Source organism: Tamandua tetradactyla, chromosome 2, assembly GCF_023851605.1.
Source record: "Tamandua tetradactyla isolate mTamTet1 chromosome 2, mTamTet1.pri, whole genome shotgun sequence".
In the NCBI taxonomy this organism is placed as follows: domain Eukaryota; kingdom Metazoa; phylum Chordata; class Mammalia; order Pilosa; family Myrmecophagidae; genus Tamandua; species Tamandua tetradactyla.
In genome coordinates this window covers 154,108,340-154,127,664 of record NC_135328.1, presented here as the reverse complement: position 1 = coordinate 154,127,664, position 19,325 = coordinate 154,108,340, and the positions used below count along the sequence as shown (strand labels likewise).

At 38.7% G+C, this 19,325-nt stretch overlaps 1 protein-coding gene across 1 annotated transcript in view; it reads right to left on the bottom strand.

The window, feature by feature from the left end:
- Window positions 1-1,649: 1,649 nt before the first annotated feature.
- Window positions 1,650-19,325, bottom strand: part of URB2 (URB2 ribosome biogenesis homolog) — a 43,368-nt gene continuing 25,692 nt past the window's right edge. The window contains exons 7-10 of the mRNA XM_077149409.1: window positions 18,636-18,878; window positions 16,022-16,109; window positions 13,253-13,392; window positions 1,650-2,342 (exon numbers count right to left, since the gene is read on the bottom strand). Coding sequence (XP_077005524.1) covers window positions 2,145-2,342; window positions 13,253-13,392; window positions 16,022-16,109; window positions 18,636-18,878 — 669 coding nt within the window. The 3' untranslated portion in view covers window positions 1,650-2,144. The remainder of the gene's footprint in view (window positions 2,343-13,252; window positions 13,393-16,021; window positions 16,110-18,635; window positions 18,879-19,325) is intronic.

The following is a 19,325-nucleotide window of genomic DNA, read 5'->3' as shown; positions in this document are numbered from 1 at the left end:
TACACAAATCAACAAAAAGAACATGATAAGATGATCAACACATAAGCCATTAAGGAAATGTCATCCAAAACCGTGAGATACCACTTTACAGTAGGAAAGCTTTAGTTAAGAAAAAAAATAAGAATCAATGAGGATGTAGAGAAACTGGAACCCTCATGCACTGATGATATGAATGTAAAACGAGGCAGGCACTTTGGAAAAGTTTGACAACTCCTCAAAAAAGTTAAACAGAGTTAACATATGATCTAGCAATTGCACTCCTAGGTTTATATCTCAGAGAAATAAAGACATGCCCATACAAAAACTTGTACATGAATATTTATAGCATCGTTTTCCATAATAGCCAAAGAGTAGAAACCCAAATTTCCATCAACTGATAAATGGATAAAGAAAATGTGGCATTTCCATATAACAGAATACTCAATGAAAAGGAATGATACACGTGACTCCCAGGGTTGAGCTTGGTTCTGGTACCCTGGGATTGACAATGCCTTCTGGACTAAAAGGAGGATAAGAAATGTAACTATTTAAGTTATCAGTGGTTAAGAGAGTTCAAATGGAGACGAGAGGCTATTCTGGAGGCTGCTCTTATGCAAATGTCATGGTCAGGCTCATGAGTCAACTTGGCCAGGTGGTGGTACCCGTTTGTCTGGTTGGGCAAGTGCTGGCCTGTCTGTTGCTATGAGGGCAATATCAGAGAATTAAATCATGATCATGTCGGCTGCATCCACAGCTGATTCCATTTGTAATCGGCCAAGGAGAGTGTCTTCTGCAATGAGTGATATTTACTCTAATCAATGGAAGGCTTTTAAGTAGGATTCTCTCTTCCTGCTTCGGCTGGCAAGCCTCTCCCGCGGAGTTCATCCAGACCCTCCATCAGAATCGTCAGCTTCACAGCTTGCACTGTGAAGATTTTGGACTCTACATTTCCACAATTATGGGAGACACTTTTATAAATTTTATATTTACGGATACTTCCTGTTGATTCTGTTTCTCTAGAAAACCCTAACTAAAACAGCAAACTTCAACTAAATACTGCTAATTGCCATGGTTTGCCATATTCCAACTAACATCATGCCCATTAACTATAAAGAACACCTAGGGCTTTAACTGAGACTCTACAAAAATTTCATGTACTAAGTTTACTTTCCTGAAGTCTATACCAGAGGGTTCCTAGGTGAGATAAGTCCTGAAACCCAGAGAGACCAGACTCTCCAAGAATATCAACTAATTCCATCCCCCTATTCTATATTGTTGATACCCCTTTACAACATGAAAAAGTTAGAATGGGCATAGCCCAAAAAGCCCTATAGACTGGGAGTAGGATCAAAGGAGGAGGAGTTATAACAGAAAACATAGGCTGTAACAAACGAGTATGACTGTTGAATCACTACAATGATATTTATTTTAGCTTCCACTGTTTTGGAGCAGCTAGAAGGAAAACCTGAAAATGTGGAATGGTAACCCCATACCAAACTTTGAAATTTATTCTGTAATCGCTTGTTAAAATGTACTTTGAAAATTATTGGGTTTTTTGTATATATTTCATAAATTTTTAAAAAAAGCTTTTTAAAAAGGGAATGATCCATGCAACAATGTGGATTAACCTTGAGAATAAACAAACTAAAAGAAACCAGTAACAAAGGCCATAAGTTTTATGATTCTATTTATGTGAACTGTCCAGAACAGGCAAATATAGAAACAGAAAATAGATTACTGGTTACCAAAGGCTGGGGACAACGCGATGGTTAGGAGTGACAGCTAAAGGGTATGGAGCTTCTTTCTTGGATGATAAAAATGTCCTAAAATTGACTGTGGTAATGGTCACACAACTCTGTGAACATACCAAAAATCTCTGAATTGTACACTTTAAGTGGGCAAACTGTGTGGCATATGAATTATATCTCAAAGTTGTAACAAAAAATCTCATGCGTAAATAAAAGACAACTTAAAATCCTAAAAAAAAACATGACTATAAAATACAACAAACTATACTATATCATTAACCCAAGGATTTCCCATTTACTTCAGCATCGCAAATTATAACATCTAAAGTTTTTGATTCTCTAACTCTTTCAGATGCAGAATATACATAAGACCACCAGGTCAAAGCCTTTTTTACAGAGCACCTCTGTTCTGCGGCACTAGGCACTGTATCTCTTCTCTCCTTCCTGTTTTGCTTTGTGATACTTCTCGTAATCACTGTACAGCTCCTTAAAGATGTCCCTCACTCCTGGCTGCAAAGAGACCCTCAAAAAATGGATGTCTCGTTCAATGCAGAGGTCTAGGATGAGGTAAATACCCTCCTGTAGAAGGTCTTTCACAGCTGGATACAAGGTTACCTGGGAAAGAAAAGCACACCGTCATAAGAACAAATTGGGGAAAGGGTTCGAGCAATACATGCCATCAATAATTCCTCAGAAAAACTGACAAATAATTTTAACTTCTACCCCAGGTTGAGAAAAGAAGATAGATATCTCATTTTTTATTTTTAGTTTTTAATTTTGACATTTCACTTTTAAAATATAATTTTGCACATAACTTAAATAATTGAATATTCATATTTTAAACCTCGAAGCTGCATTAACTTTGGGACAATGGCAACAGCATTTACTAAGTGATTGTGTGACCCCCATCTCACCCCAGAACAAGGCAAGCAGGCAGGCAGGCTTGAAAGCTCTCAAAACAGATCATCGATAGACCTATATTAGTAATTAGATCACATCTTATCACTCAAAATTGGAAGCAATTAAGGAAATATTACTTAATAGGTATTTTTCTTATTTCAGTCATCAGCAACACAATGGACCCAAAATTCCTAACTGCCCCAAAACTGTTGAACTGGTCTCTGTGACTAAGGATGCAATCATTCCCAGAAATTCCAGGTTAACTAAAATCTAGGACAAATCAGGAAGGGGAGGCAATCCAGCTCCAACCTGGCTGTATCTGATACTGCACCCACACTTTTAAATCAGACCTTCAAGTCAACCCCTTGCCAAAAAAGGCCAAGAGCATGCTCTACTCACATTTACCACATCTATTCAGGTATCAGCTGACCTTGGAACTGACAAAGAGCTGAAACCAAAAAGCAGTAATGAGGTACCAACTGACGGTCTGGAATTTGGCCGATTCTAATTACCTGAAAGAGTTATGACTATCTGCAAACATCTAACTTCTAAATAGGACATATTTTATAAACTAGGAAAGGTTTGATGAAGGCAAGCATTGGTAAATATATTCCTAAAGAAGCAATTTGTGTCTGTCACTAGGATGTTACTATACATCAAAGTTATGGTCCTTTTCATGTGATCGTTAAATAATTTTTTGACAGGTTACCATATTAAATTTTACCATTTTATAGATGATGACAACATTCAGTATGATATCGGGGAGGGAAAGAAAAAACAAAATAAGTCCTTAAAACTACTAGGTGAGTGAAGACTTTGTAAGTTGACTGCCCGTTTAATAATCATTAACTGAACAAATCTACTTCCAAAAGAAAAAAAAGATTAATTAACATTCCCAAAGCCAGCTAGTTAAGTGGAAGAACTGAGGTTTGAACTAAGGTTTGAACTGGGCTGGTTTGAGTCCAGAGATCCTGTCTTTCTTTTTTTTTTTTTTTTTCAGTTTGTCTAAATTTATAATTTTATTTATTTTTTTATTAATTAACGGAAAAAAAGAAATTAACCGAACATTTAGAAACCATACCATTCTACATATGCAATCAGTAATTCTTAACATCATCACATAGATGCATGATCATCGTTTCTTAGTACATTTGCATCGGGTTAGAAGAACTAGCAACACAACAGAAAAAGATAAAGAATGTTAATATAGAGAAAAAAAATAAAAGTAATAATAATAGTAAAAAAAAAAAAACCTATAGCTCAGATGCAGCTTCATTCAGTGTTTTAACATGATTACTTTACAATTAGGTATTAATGTGCTGTCCATTTTTGAGTTTTTGTATCTAGTCCTGTTGCACAGTCTGTATCCCTTCAGCTCCAATCACCCATTATCTTACCCTGTTTCTAACTCCTGCTGGACTCTGTTACCAATGACATATTCCAAGTTTATTCTCGAATGTCGGTTCACATCAGCGGGACCATACAGTATTTGTCCTTTAGTTTTTGGCTAGACTCACTCCGCATAATGTTCTCTAGGTCCATCCATGTTATTACATGCTTCATAAGTTTATTCTGTCTTAAAGCTGCATAATATTCCATCGTATGTATATACCACAGTTTGTTTAGCCACTCGTCTGTTGATGGACATTTTGGCTGTTTCCATCTCTTTGCAATTGTAAATAACGCTGCTATAAACATTGGTGTGCAAATGTCCGTTTGTGTCTTTGCCCTTAAGTCCTTTGAGTAGATACCTAGCAATGGTATTGCTGGGTCGTATGGCAATTCTATATTCAGCTTTTTGAGGAACCGCCAAACTGCCTTCCACAGTGGTTGCACCATTTGACATTCCCACCAACAGTGGATAAGTGTGCCTCTTTCTCCGCGTCCTCTCCAGCACTTGTCATTTTCTGTTTTGTTGATAATGGCCATTCTGGTGGGTGTGAGATGATATCTCATTGTGGTTTTGATTTGCATTTCTCTAATGGCAGGGACATTGAGCATCTCTTCATGTGCCTCTTGGCCATTTGTATTTCCTCTTCTGGTAGGTGTCTGTTCAAGTCTTTTCCCCATTTTGTAATTGGGTTGGCTGTCTTTTTGTTGTTGAGTTGAACAATCTCTTTATAAATTCTGGATACTAGACCTTTATCTGATATGTCATTTCCAAATATTGTCTCCCATTGTGTAGGCTGTCTTTCTACTTTCTTGATGAAGTTCTTTGATGCACAAAAGTGTTTAATTTTGAGGAGCTCCCATTTATTTATTTCCTTCTTCAGTGCTCTTGCTTTAGGTTTAAGGTCCATAAAACCGCCTCCAATTGTAAGTTTCATAAGATATCTCCCAACGTTTTCCTCTAACTGTTTTATGGTCTTAGACCTAATGTTTAGATCTTTGATCCATTTTGAGTTAACTTTTGTATAGGGTGTGAGATATGGGTCTTCTTTCATTCTTTTGCATATGGATATCCAGTTCTCTAGGCACCATTTATTGAAGAGACTGTTCTGTCCCAGGTGAGTTGGCTTGACTGCCTTATCAAAGATCAAATGTCCATAGATGAGAGGGTCTATATCTGAGCACTCTATTCGATTCCATTGGTCGATATATCTATCTTTATGCCAATACCATGCTGTTTTGACCACTGTGGCTTCATAATATGCCTTAAAGTCAGGCAGCGCGAGACCTCCAGCTTCGTTTTTTTTCCTCAAGATACTTTTAGCAATTCGGGGCACCCTGCCCTTCCAGATAAATTTGCTTATTGGTTTTTCTATTTCTGAAAAATAAGTTGTTGGGATTTTGATTGGTATTGCATTGAATCTGTAAATCAATTTAGGTAGGATTGACATCTTAACTATATTTAGTCTTCCAATCCATGAACACGGTATGTCCTTCCATCTGTTTAGGTCTTCTGTGATTTCTTTTAACAGTTTTTTGTAGTTTTCTTTATATAGGTATTTTGTCTCTTTAGTTAAATTTATTCCTAGGTATTTTATTCTTTTAGTTGCAATTGTAAATGGGATTCGTTTCTTGATTTCCCCCTCCGCTTGTTCATTGCTAGTGTATAGAAATGCTACAGATTTTTTGAATGTTGGTCTTGTAACCTGCTACTTTGCTGTACTCATTTATTAGCTCTAGTAGTTTTGTTGTGGATTTTTCCGGGTTTTCGACGTATAGTATCATATCCTCTGCAAACAGTGATAGTTTTACCTCTTCCTTTCCAATTTTGATGCCTTGTATTTCTTTTTCTTGTCTAATTGCTCTGGCTAGAACCTCCAACACAATGTTGAATAATAGTGGTGATAGTGGACATCCTTGTCTTGTTCCTGATCTTAGGGGGAAAGTTTTCAATTTTTCCCCATTGAGGATGATATTAGCTGTGGGTTTTTCATATATTCCCTCTATCATTTTAAGGAAGTTCCCTTGTATTCCTATCTTTTGAAGTGTTTTCAACAGGAAAGGATGTTGAATCTTGTCAAATGCCTTCTCTGCATCAATTGAGATGATCATGTGATTTTTCTGCTTTGATTTGTTGATATGGTGTATTACATTAATTGATTTTCTTATGTTGAACCATCCTTGCATACCTGGGATGAATCCTACCTGGTCATGATGTATAATTCTTTTAATGTGTTGTTGGATACGATTTGCTAGAATTTTATTGAGGATTTTTGCATCTGTATTCATTAGAGGGATTGGTCTGTAGTTTTCTTTTTTTGTAATATCTCTGCCTGGTTTTGGTATGAGGGTGATGTTGGCTTCATAGAATGAATTAGGTAGTTTTCCCTCCACTTCGATTATTTTGAAGAGTTTGAGGAGAGTTGGTACTAATTCTTTCTGGAATGTTTGATAGAATTCACATGTGAAGCCGTCTGGTCCTGGACTTTTCTTTTTAGGAAGCTTTTGAATGACTAATTCAATTTCTTTACTTGTGATTGGTTTGTTGAGGTCATCTATTTCTTCTTGAGTCAAAGTTGGTTGTTCATGTCTTTCCAGGAACCCGTCCATTTCATCTAAATTGTTGTATTTATTAGCGTAAAGTTGTTCATAGTATCTTGTTATTACCTCCTTTATTTCTGTGAGGTCAGTAGTTATGTCTCCTCTTCCATTTCTGATCTTATTTATTTGCATCCTCTCTCTTCTTCTTTTTGTCAATCTTGCTAAGGGCCCATCAATCTTATTGATTTTCTCATAGAACCAACTTCTGGTCTTATTGATTTTCTCTATTGTTTTCATGTTTTCAATTTCATTTATTTCTGCTCTAATCTTTGTTATTTCTTTCCTTTTGCTTGCTTTGGGATTAGTTTGCTGTTCTTTCTCCAGTTCTTCCAAGTGGACAGTTAATTCCTGCATTTTTGCCTTTTCTTCTTTTCTGATATAGGCATTTAGGGCAATAAATTTCCCTCTTGGCACTGCCTTTGCTGCGTCCCATAAGTTTTGATATGTTGTGTTTTCATTTTCATTCGCCTTGAGGTATTTACTAATTTCTCTTGAAATTTCTTCTTTGACCCACTTGTTGTTTAATAGTGTGTTGTTGAGACTCCAAATATTTGTGAATTTTCTGGCACTACGCCTATTATTGATTTCCAACTTCATTCCTTTATGATCCGAGAAAGTGTTGTGTATGATTTCAAGCTTTTTAAATTTGTTAAGACTTCCTTTGTGACCCAGCATATGGTCTATCTTTGAGAATGATCCATGAGCACTTGAGAAAAAGGTGTATCCTGCTGTTGTGGGATGTAATGTCCTATAAATGTCTGTTAAGTCTAGCTCATTTATAGTAATATTCAGATTCTCTATTTCTTTATTGTTCCTCTGTCTAGATGTTCTGTCCATTGATGAGAGTGGTGAATTGAAGTCTCCAACTATTATGGTATATGTGTCTATTTCCCTTTTCAGTGTTTGCAGTGTATTCCTCACGTATTTTGGGGCATTCTGGTTTGGTGCGTAAATATTTATGATTGTTATGTCTTCTTGTTGAATTGTTCCTTTTATTAGTATATAGTGTCCTTCTTTGTCTCTTTTAACTGTTTTACATTTGAAGTCTAACTTGTTGGATATTAGTATAGCCACTCCTGCTATTTTCTGGTTGTTATTTGCATGAAATATCTTTTCCCAACCTTTCACTTTCAACCTATGTTTATCTTCGGGTCTAAGATGTGTTTCCTGTAGACAGCATATGGAAGGATCCTGTTTTTAAATCCATTCTGCCAGTCTATGTCTTTTGATTGGGGAATTCAGTCCATTAACATTTAGTGTTATTACTGTTTGGATAATATTTTCCTCTACCATTTTGCCTTTTGTATTATATATATCGTATCTGACTTTCCTTCTTTCTACACTCTTCTCCATACCTCTCTCTTCTGTCTTTTCATATCTGACTCTAGTGCTGCCTTTAGTATTTCTTGCAGAGCTGGTCTCTTGGTCACAAATTCTCTCAGTGACTTTTTGTCTGAGAATGTTTTTATTTCTCCCTCATTTTTGAAGGACAATTTTGCTGGATATAGGAGTCTTGGTTGGCAGTTTTTCTCTTTTAGTAATTTAAATATATCATCCCACTGTCTTCTAGCTTCCATGGTTTCTGCTGAGAAATCTACACATAGTCTTATTGGGTTTCCTTTGTATGCGATGGATTGTTTTTCTCTTGCTGCTTTCAAGATCCTCTCTTTCTCTTTGATCTATGACATTCTAACTAGTAAGTGTCTTGGAGAACGCCTATTTGGGTCTAATCTCTTTGGGGTGCGCTGCACTTCTGGGATCTGTAATTTTAGGTCTTTCATAAGAGTTGGGAAATTTTCAGTGATAATTTCTTCCATTAGCTTTTCTCCTCCTTTTCCCTTTTCTTTTCCTTCTGGGACACCCACAACACGTATATTTGTGCGGTTCATATTGTCCTTGAGTTCCCTGATACCCTGTTCAAATTTTTCCATTCTTTTCCCGATAGTTTCTGTTTCTTTTTGGAATTCAGATGTTCCATCCTCCAAATCACTAATTCTATCTTCTGTCTCTTTAAATCTATCATTGTAGGTATCCATTGTTTTTTCCATCTTTTCTACTTTATCCTTCACTTCCATAAGTTCTGTGATTTGGTTTTTCAGTTTTTCTATTTCTTCTTTTTGTTCAGCCCATGTCTTCTTCATGTCCTCCCTCAATTTATCGATTTCGTTTTTGAAGAGGTTTTCCATTTCTGTTCGTATATTCAGCATTAGTTGTCTCAGCTCCTGTATCTCATTTGAACTATTGGTTTGTTCCTTTGACTGGGCCATATTTTCAATTTGCTGAGCATGATCCGTTATCTTCTGCTGGCGTCTGGGCATTTAGTCAGATTTCCCTGGGTGTTGGACCCAACAGGTTGAAAGATTTTTCTGTGAAATCTCTGGGTTCTGTTTTTCTTATCCTGCCCAGTAGGTGGCGCTTGTGGCACACGTTTGTCTGCGGGTCCCACCAGTAAAAGGTGCTGTCGGTCCTTTACCTTTGGAAAACTCTTGCCGTGGGGGAGGTTCGCCAGCCGAAGTGGCTTGGAAGAGTGCCAGCCGGCCCGTGGGTCCGAACGCGGGGAGCGTCGCCGGCCGCCGCAGCCCGGGAGAGTGCCCGTCCAAATTTCCTTGTCGGCCCGGGGCGCCAAGCGTGGTGGGAGGGTGCCAGCCGCTGCGGCCCGGGAGAGTGCACCGTTCCCAGCCGGACCAGGGAGTCACGTGTTTGGAAGGGACCCCCCCGGTCACCGTTCTCCGCGGTCTGGAGATTTCCGATCCAATTCTCTCAGTTGGTCCGGGGGGCTGCGCGTGGTGGGGGCGCCAGCCGCCGCGGCTTGAGGGGACCGCCTGCCCAATTCTGCCAGCTGGCCCAGGAAGGAGGAGGGGAGGGACTCCGACTGCTTGCTGCCCCGCCCGGTGAAGCCCGCGCCCCTCGGCGATCTCACCGGAGCAGGTTCTCCCAGCCAATCAGCCGTTCCAGGATGGGGTACGCTGTCTTTTTGATCTCTGTCGTGGCTCCGGGAGCTGTTCTGTATCGTTTCTACTCCCCTAGTAGCTGTTCTGGAGGAGGAAAGGTGAGGATGGCAAGGCTGTCGAGGACGGCGGCGGAGGAGCCGGTGAAGGCGGAAGAGGGCACAGTGGTGGTTGGAGAGCCGCCGGAGTAGGAGGAGAAAGGGAAGGATAAGATGGCAGATGGAGTGTCACCGGAACAGAAGGGGAAAGAGAAGGGCAAGATGGCGGTGGGAGCGCCGCCGGCGGAGAAGGGGGAAGAGGAGGGCTAGATGGCGGCGGGAGCGCCGGCGGAGAAAGAGGAAGAGGAGGGCTAGATGACGGCGGGAGCGCCGGCGGAGAAGGGAGAAGAGGAGGGCTAGATGGCGGCGGGAGCGCCGGCGGAGAAGGGGGAAGAGGAGGGCTAGATGGCGGCAGGAGCGCCGGCGGAGAAGGGGGAAGAGGAGGGCTCCAGAGCTCCTGTCTTAACAATTACTTTCCATGTTATCTCATCAATAAAAACACAGCCACACAGCCTATAGCACAGAGTCCTAGATGGCAATAAGGAAGACCACAGTACTGAAACCACACAACTATTTCACACATTTATGTTTCAGATGACTTATTTATAGAACAAGAAAAACGTCACTTCCTACAACACTATGATCATTGACCAATAAATGAAAACATCTCTAAGTAGCTTTAAAAGACCTTAGATAAGAGGAGCAGAAGTTATTTACTCTATGCTATCAATACATAGGGACAGTTACAAATTTAGTCTAGAGGTAAAAAAAGAAGATCAAAGGAACAAAATTTGCACTGATATGCTTCCACTGCTACAAATTATTGTGCAGAAGAAACATCACAAACTTGCCACTTCCTCTAATACTGCTGTACAACGTTATTTGCCGTAACTATAGGTAGATTCCCTACCACTGACACTCAACTTCGCAGAACTACAAGGGAATGCAAAGGATATTTATTTAGCTGTACTTGCTATCTAGCATTTAATTAAATGTATGAATGTCTCCCAGCTTATATCCATAGCCAGGCCAGTCTAGGAAGATTTATAGCTCTCTGTAGATGCTTCTAATGCATATGGTATATTTTCTTCATAACTGAATTTAAAACATAGACAGTGCTACCAACGGTTATTGCGATGCTATAGCTTTAGCTTATTCCCAGTAATAACTGATTAGCATAAATCAGACATGAATCATAAGGCCAGGAAACCAGAGACTTTTCATAATGTAAATCTCAGGATAATAATTAGTAACTCAAGGGTTCAAATTACTGCTTCCCTCCTTGGCCCTTAGGTTAAGTGATATTACCATGTCCATGTCTCATTACAATTTCAGTGAAATAAAAAATAACACCAGTGGGCGGGCCACGGTGGCTCAGCAGGTAAGAGTGCTTGCCTGCCATGCCCGAGGACCCGGGTTCGATTCCCGGTACCTGCCCATGTAAAAACAAACAAACAAACAAACAAACAAACAAAACACCAGTTTTTCTTTCCATGAAAACTTGCACAGTAATATTCGGAGTCCAAGGAAAAAAATCAAGGTTCTATAAAACGCTAAAAGATTAATAGTAAAGCAAACTACAAGCCCAAATCACATTCAAAGAATAAATTAAAGCTGCCTGCTGCAGCTTTTACTGCCACTGGTCTGAGCGAAGACACAGTCACACTCAGAAACTGCCTGCTGCAGCCATTCTCATATCCCCACCCAGGCATGGGCATCTCCACCCATCAAGGGGAGCACTGTCAGTGGGCTGGAAAAGAAGCTAGTAGTTATAAATTGATCCTGAAATAGGGACAGGGATGAAAGCTAATGCAGCTCCAGCAGTTTTCTGAGGAAGCACACTCAGCCCAATCTCCTTTGAGAAATGTTGACATTTTTAATGTAAATAAGTTTACCAGCGATTCTACTGCTATTCTTAGAAGACTTACTGAGCAGGAATATTTTATGTATAGAGATATAAAAAAAAAGATATAAGTGTGTATCTATACATGCACAAGCAGATACATATAAACCCACATATATGAACATATTGGCCTTTAAGCCCATGTCGTTCAATTTAAACAAGTAGAATTTATACAGTTCTGGATGGATGAAGTCTTGTAACTTATTATGGAAGATTCCTCAGGGTCTTGAGGAACTCTGACAATTGCATACTGACATCCCAAAGTGAGACACTGAACAATGAATTATCTAGATATTGAGTCCAAAAGTCAGATTAATTTGGACAAAAGGTATTTTTGTTTAATTTAGCCAAACCTCTATTCCCTTCTTGTCATCGCAGGCCCATGGGCCCTCAGGTAGCCAGCCTCTATGCCACTTGACCCCTCCCACCACTGTCAGCGGTGACAAGACTAGTGACAAGTTCTTAGCAAAAGGGCCACCAATGCATGGTTTCTCTACCTCCACCAAAACATAAACTTTATTTCTCTTATAATCCCGAGGACTTAAAACAGTGTCAAGTACTATAGGCATTAGGTGAGTATTCAATGACTGATGGGCACAGAAAGGCGAGCTGGGCAAAGAACAGAAACTAAGTGGCAGAAGAAAAACTACACAGTCAAGAGGAAGAGATGCTGGAGAAGCCAAGATGGTCTGGGTGCAGGGTGAGGTTACAAGCTGGCAGATAGTAGGAGCCAGCAAATAATGATACAGAGGGGGAGGGAAATAAAAGAAAGTTGAAGGTAATAAGACAGACAGCTGGAGTAAGACAGAAAGACATAAAACAGATAATATCACTCACCTGCTCAAAACTCTGACACTCAGAATTGATTCCTATGAGGCCAGCTAGGATCTGGGCCCTGGCTGCTTCCCTGTCCTGTCTCCTCCCAGTGACCCCTCATTCACCAGCTGTACTGGCCTGCTGGCTGTGCCTCCAACACCACAAGCCTGCTCCTATCTCAGCTTTGGCACTTGCTGTACCTTCTACTTAGAACACTTTTCCCCAGAAAGAATTCTGGTTCTGCTCAAACGCCATAACTCAGTCTCCCTAAACACTATCCAAAACTGCAACTCTCACCATTCTCCATCCTGACAATTAATACTGATGTGACATTATATATTTGCTTACTATCTTTCTCCCCCACTAAAAGGTAAGCTCTACAAAGCAAGCGTTTTGCCTATATTTTGTTCACCACTGTAACTTTAACATATAGAACAGTGCCTGCTGGCAAGTAGATTCTCAATAAATATTTGTTGAAGTAGGAAAGGCAACTGAGTCACAAGAATGACTAATCTCAAGAGGAGAGATCCATGAACTCCTGCTGCTGAGGGAACCCCAGAATCCTAAGATCTAGAACCTCTTTCTAGTCTCCATGAAACCTGTTCTTGGATATGGTAAACAGTCCATCTGCTTTATCATTCAAGAGATAAACTAAAACAAGCCCCAAGATCTGTGCTAGGAGCAAGGAAAGAATGATTACTGAGCACCTTCTACATTCCAGGCGCTGCTGAATCCTCTGCACATGGTCTCACTCAGTCCTTACAATAAATCTGCAGGGAATCTACTACACATCTTAAAATGCAAAAGGATGGTCTGCTGAAAGAATTATCTGGTCCAAAATGTCGATGGTGCCACTATGCTGAAGTTGAGAAGTGCTGCTATAAAGAATTATATATGAAAATGCTTAGTAAGAGACATTTAACTTTTTACCTTCTGTGTCTCAGTCACATACTGGGCCACCATAAAAGGGGAAAACACAGTAAACTCCTCAGCTTTTGCTGCGATGTGGCTGTACATCCTTTCCACTAGGCGAGCACATTCTAGGACCACTGTCAGATCATCTGTACTTCCTACACAAATCAAAATAGATCCAAACTGATTAGTTTAAACATAGTGCAATTTAACTCTTCTACGTTTATACTATTAATGTAGATTATCTCATATCTTCCATGTTTTTCCAGATTTTTCAACTGGCTTATTTTGCAGACAGAATAAGGAAGAAATGATATGCTCAAATATTTATCTATATAACTAAGGAAAGAACATGAAGTTCTCAAAAATCCATGTTTTTTTAAGGGTCTAACTAAAATAGATAATAAAGATTTTTTTTAGAATGAAATTTAGAGTTGCTATTGTGTTTTAATAAGGACATGATTTCTATAAAGAGGGCTTAAAATTAAAATTTTAAAAAATGGCTTACTGACAACATGTGATGAAAAAGATAAGATGCCCTAATTATGGCTTTGCTTCCTTCGGTTTCAGAAATTATATAGGGCTTTCCTTTTATAGTATAGGCAGATGGATTTAAGACTCAACCAGCATTACTAGATATCCTCCTGCCATCCTTGATTTATTTCTGACTCGTAGTTCTCCCGACATTACAGTGCCAAGACTATTTAGGTCCTTATTGTAAATCTGTTCCCAAGAATTCTAACAGTCCAGGGTTTCACCCCTCATCCCCCAGCCCTTCACAGCAGAGTCTGAGAGGATCTGAACGTAAGTAGGGAAACTAGTAAATTTCAGAACACTTTTCCTGGCTTATGTTCAGCACAATGATATATTCATTTTTGTAAAATTCTCGGAAGTGCAAACTAATCTGTAGTGACAACAAAGTAGACCAGTGATTTCCAGAAGGTGGGGCCAGCGGGGGAGAATGGACTGTAAAGAAGAATAAGGATCCTTTGGGGAATGATGTATTTAATGTCGAAACTCATTTGACTATTTATTTTAAACGGATGCAGTTTATTACACCTCAACAAAATAGAGTGTTAAAATGCACAGCACCTTTTTTTGAAGACCCTGAATATATCACCAAACTTCTTACACAGATCCCATTTTTCTAGATCAATTTAATTTTATGAAGAAACTGTATAATCGTTAACATTCTCACTGGACATTTCAATACGCAATATACTTTAGTCATGTACTTCAATATTGAATACTTAACATTTGTTCTCTTTTAGACTGGTCAATCTACATACACTGTTAACAAAATAAATATCTGGCATTTGCTGATTCAGCCACAGATTTAAGGTATGGTCATTAAAAGGAATGCCTTTGATACCAATAGACAGAAAAGACCATAGTTAAAGTTCTACCCAGTTAAGCTATTAATACAGAGAACCAGGTCTTGGCAGATTAGAGATGACCAAGTTACCCCCAACAAGGCTTTCAGTGGAGAGCCACGGATGTGGGACTCATTTGGATGCTCCATGGGAAAACACAACAAAGGACGTGTTTACACCTGCAGGTGGGTGCAAAGAGTGTGACCCAAGGCTACTGCTCAGCCAGGCCTGGAAGGGGGCTCTCCTCATGCTGCCATCTCCCCATCTCTTGTCCAGGCAGACAGGAAGGACCATTCAGAGCAGAAATTCTTTGTTGCTGACCTCAGACATGATCTTAGAGGCAGTCCTGTAGACAGCCATACCAACTGACTGAGGTTTCCGTGTGAGATGAAACTTACCTATTTGCCTGTTCTGAAACAGTTTCACAACATTAAGCTGACACAGTTTCTGGACCAGACATGGAAGAAAGTGACATATCTAAGTGTGTGACTGACTGGTCCCCAAACCAGATAGAAGTCATTTGGGGATTATTCTCCAGCATTAGCAATGCCTTTTCTCTTTTCTCAGTTAAGGAGATATCATTGAAAAGCAACAAGTTTGAACCTATTATGCTGGTTCATACTGGGAGGGAAGGAGTTGAGTCCCAGATATGCATTTGTAGTCAGTCAAGAAGTACTGCCACAGGTTTTCCATGACACCCTCACAGCTGAATTGCAAATACTTCTCTGTGGCTCCAGAACATCCCATCAGATATCCTGTTTTCAAGCTGAGCACATTACATGGTATGGGGCTGTCACAAATTCAAAATAGTGCAGCATAAGTCTCAATTTATGCATAAATTTTTTTAATAAATGATAATCTCCTGAAAGATAAAAATTCAGCAAGAATCAAAAAACTTCAAAGCCAATAAATGAATTGTACATGCACTGTTTGCTACTGCCATATGGCAGTTTCTATGTCACTGGTAAACAAAAATGACACTGCTGAATTGTAAGCTTCAGGAGTCCATCCCTTTTATACAATAACTGATTTTTATAAAATCAATGTGTAAGCTCTATCACTGCCTCCTCCCTTTTTTTAATCTCCCTACAACTTGGGGTTATAGTCATTTTTATATCCCCTGTAACAGAATAAGTGCTCAATAATTAGTTCCTGAATCTATACTCCCATCCCCCACCTCCAAAAAAGTACTATTTCAATTAGGAGATGTCAGATGTAATCACTGTTTTGGATACAGTGAAAAGTGGCAATTTGGAATTTTAAAAAATTGTTTTGAGTACTCATTTGATGATCTGAGCATTTTCCTTACTTAGACTCAACTGGATAGTTTTCTTTTCAGCAACATATATGGCCAGAGACATCCCATGATAAATACATTTGAAACAGTGCATCTGATACTGTTACTTTGAATTACCTTTGTCTTTCTGTCGCCCTTCATGCATAACTGAAAATACCAATCTGTTAAAAGAGTTCAAGAAAGAAGGGATGGCTTTCAGCATTATCTGTAATGATAACAGAGAAAAGAAAACTTATTTTTTTGGAAATACTTGTTCATTAAATTCTATTTTAAAGGTGTGTACTTGTTTCATTCTTACCTTTCTCCATCAGGAAGCTCAGAACAGTTGTGAGTAACCAATTACAGCAATGTCCCTTCACCTACACTTTCTAGTATAATTGCTCATTCACCCTTGCTGTATAGTTTTTACCCTTTCTTTCATGGTTTGTGGCAGGGCTTACACATTGCATAACCTCAGGAACCTAGTGGGGCAATCTGGTTGAGAATCTGCTAAATTTTGTTCCTTTTACAATAAACAATCTCTAATTCATTCTCAAAATGAGTAGAAATAAATAATAAAAGAAAAAACAAGAGTAGCTACTTATTCAGCTATAATTGTGATTAGGAAAGAAGGTTACATAAAGCAAAGCCACTTAAAATGGGAACTAATATGCCAATTAATAGTGACAAAAAGACCTGATTGAGGCTTTATCTTGAAAAAATGAGATTAAAAATCTAAAACAGGTCTCCTTTTATACCTGACCACTACTGGTTCATGATACACACTAATTCTACAGTGTCACATGTGGTAGCTACTAGCTGTATGTGGTTACTTAAATTTAAATTAATTAAAAGTAAATATAAGTTAAATTTCAATTCCTTAGTTACACTAACCACATTTCCAGAGGTCGAGACACCTGTAGCTAGTGGTTACTATACAGGACAATGCAGGTATAGAACATGTCTATCAGAACTTTGCAGAAGTTCTATCAAATGGCACTGTTCTAATTTTTGGAAAGAAAGAGTAAATCAAGTATTGGGATTACTTTCTTTAGTGTAATTTAACCAACCAAATTTCTTAATAGCACAATACCTTCATGTCATATCAGACTTATGTCCACAGAGGTTTTATTTTTGCAAAAATTTAGAGTTTCATTAATCCTTGACTATTGTGCTGATTAAAAGCATAAAAATCTGGGTTAGACTATCTGGTTTCAAATTCTGGCCATTAATGCAATCTTAGGTAAATCACCTAAACTTTCTGTGCCTTGGTTTCTCCATCTGTAACATGAGGATATGAGCATGTCATGAGAATTAAATAAGTTATAACACGCAAAGTCAAGAATAGCACCACTGCTGATCTTTCGGTTGGGTATTCTGGCTGTGCTAACTTCTTGCCCTACCCTCCAGGTTTATTAAAGCAATTTCTAGCCTGGTGTTTATATCAATTCAGACCTGCCATGGACATCATCGATACTATGATCACACACAGCAGGATCTCGTATTTAATGAGGCACCCGCTTACATTTGCTGTTGGGTTAATAGTTCAAACAGGTATAGGGAGTAAGGCAGTTCAAGTTCCAATTTGCTTTTCCCATGCAAGCCCACATACAATATCTAAGTGTGAGCTACTAACAATATCTAAGTGTGAGCTACTACTATTAGTTACAAAACTCATTTTTGTAATATCATAGCATTATTCTTGTAGATTTTCCTTTCACTAAATGGTCTAATTCTGCAAAATGGTGACCTGTTAATGGTTTTGCAGAAAATTCAAGCACTTCCTAATATGACTTGCATCAGTTTCATGAAATTGTGCATCTTTCGCAAGATTTGCAAATTCTATGTGCAGACTGATCTGCATTGCATTTATATTTTACAGCCACACTAAAATCTAACAATTGGCAGAGAGACTTAATAACAAAATGCTGTCAAGATTGGCAAGGCCAAAGACAACTGTTAAGTGGGGAAGATCTTGGAGTGAGAGCCAAGTTTATAAGTGCTTAGTTTGCTAGAGAGTATGTTTTAAAAACTGCATTGCTCACAAGTTTCACTAAAGCACTTAAAAATATCTGAATGTGCATGTGTATATATTCTATTTATGAGTTCCAACTCATCAGTCACATGTACCAGTGTGGCATGGTGAAAAGATCACTGATCATAGGAATTAACAGTCAGCTAGGTGACACTGTCCGAATCATTTTGCCTTTCTGAGCCTCACTTCTTTTTCCAATAAAAGGGATTACCACCTACTTCAAACACTTGCTTGTATGGGTGAAATGAGACTCCCAGCAAATGTTCAATACATTATTAGTTGAAGTGTAATCTTTTCTATGGGATATTTATTGTTAGTTTCAGTTTAACATAAAAGGCAGTATCCTTTAAAATTGGAACTTGAACTGCCTTACTCCCTATACCTGTTTGAACTACTAACCCAACAGCAAATGTAAGTGAGTGCCTCATTAAATATGGGACCTGTGAAAACAGAATTTCTAATGAGTTTCCTTAAACAGCTAGCATACAAACACTGTTTCAAGTGTCTGATCCAACAAAGATCCAACAAATAAACATGAATATTTTTGTGTTTAAAAAACTACTTTGACACTAGAAATTACTGAAACCAAAAAATGTGCTTAGCAAATCATCATTTTTACTATCCTCCAATGGTAATGTCTAATTGCTGTTTTTTTGAAGGCTGAAATTGCCCTGTAAAAAAATAGAAAAAGCTACATGTTGCACTTTTCTTTCTCACCTTAGGGTGACACTGCAGGATTGAAAAGAGTACATTGTGTATCCTCAAGAAGATGCTTCCATACTCCGGGGGCTTCAGATGATCCAAAGGGACCGTTAAAAGAATGCTGAAGGCCAGACTGACATGGTGGGGGTTGTGAATGATCTCCTCCCCTCGCCGCAGCAAGGAAGCCAGGGTGTCTAAAACAGGCCCAACCACTGTAAGGAGCAAAGACTGTTCCTGACAAGCCTCTCGGTTTTGCAGCTACAAGGACAAGAAAGGAGAAGGGGGAAAAGTAAAGATGATTCTCTAAAGAAGCAAGGCAAAAACTGAAACACTGAGTATCGAGGTAAAAATGTCCAGACTCCAAAATAATGTAGGTCAACAGGCAGGAAGCCAGAGTTCAATCTCCAAGGACTACAATTTTTGCTGGATTCATCTACCACGAAGAGAGGTAGTTTCTTATAAAGGAGTTGATTAATCCAACTTCTCAGAGCAGTAAGACTATATACAATTTTGTCTTATTGTATCTCAAATATACATACAGTATGTTCTGCCAAAAAAAATCCTTAGTTCTACCTGACTATAATTAAACTCCATGTGTTAAATTTCTTAAAAATTAGCTCTAGTTAAAGATTTTCAATTATTCTAGAAAATAACAACAAACTCAAAATGCAAGACAGCTCGAGTCTAAACTATGTTACCTGGTAG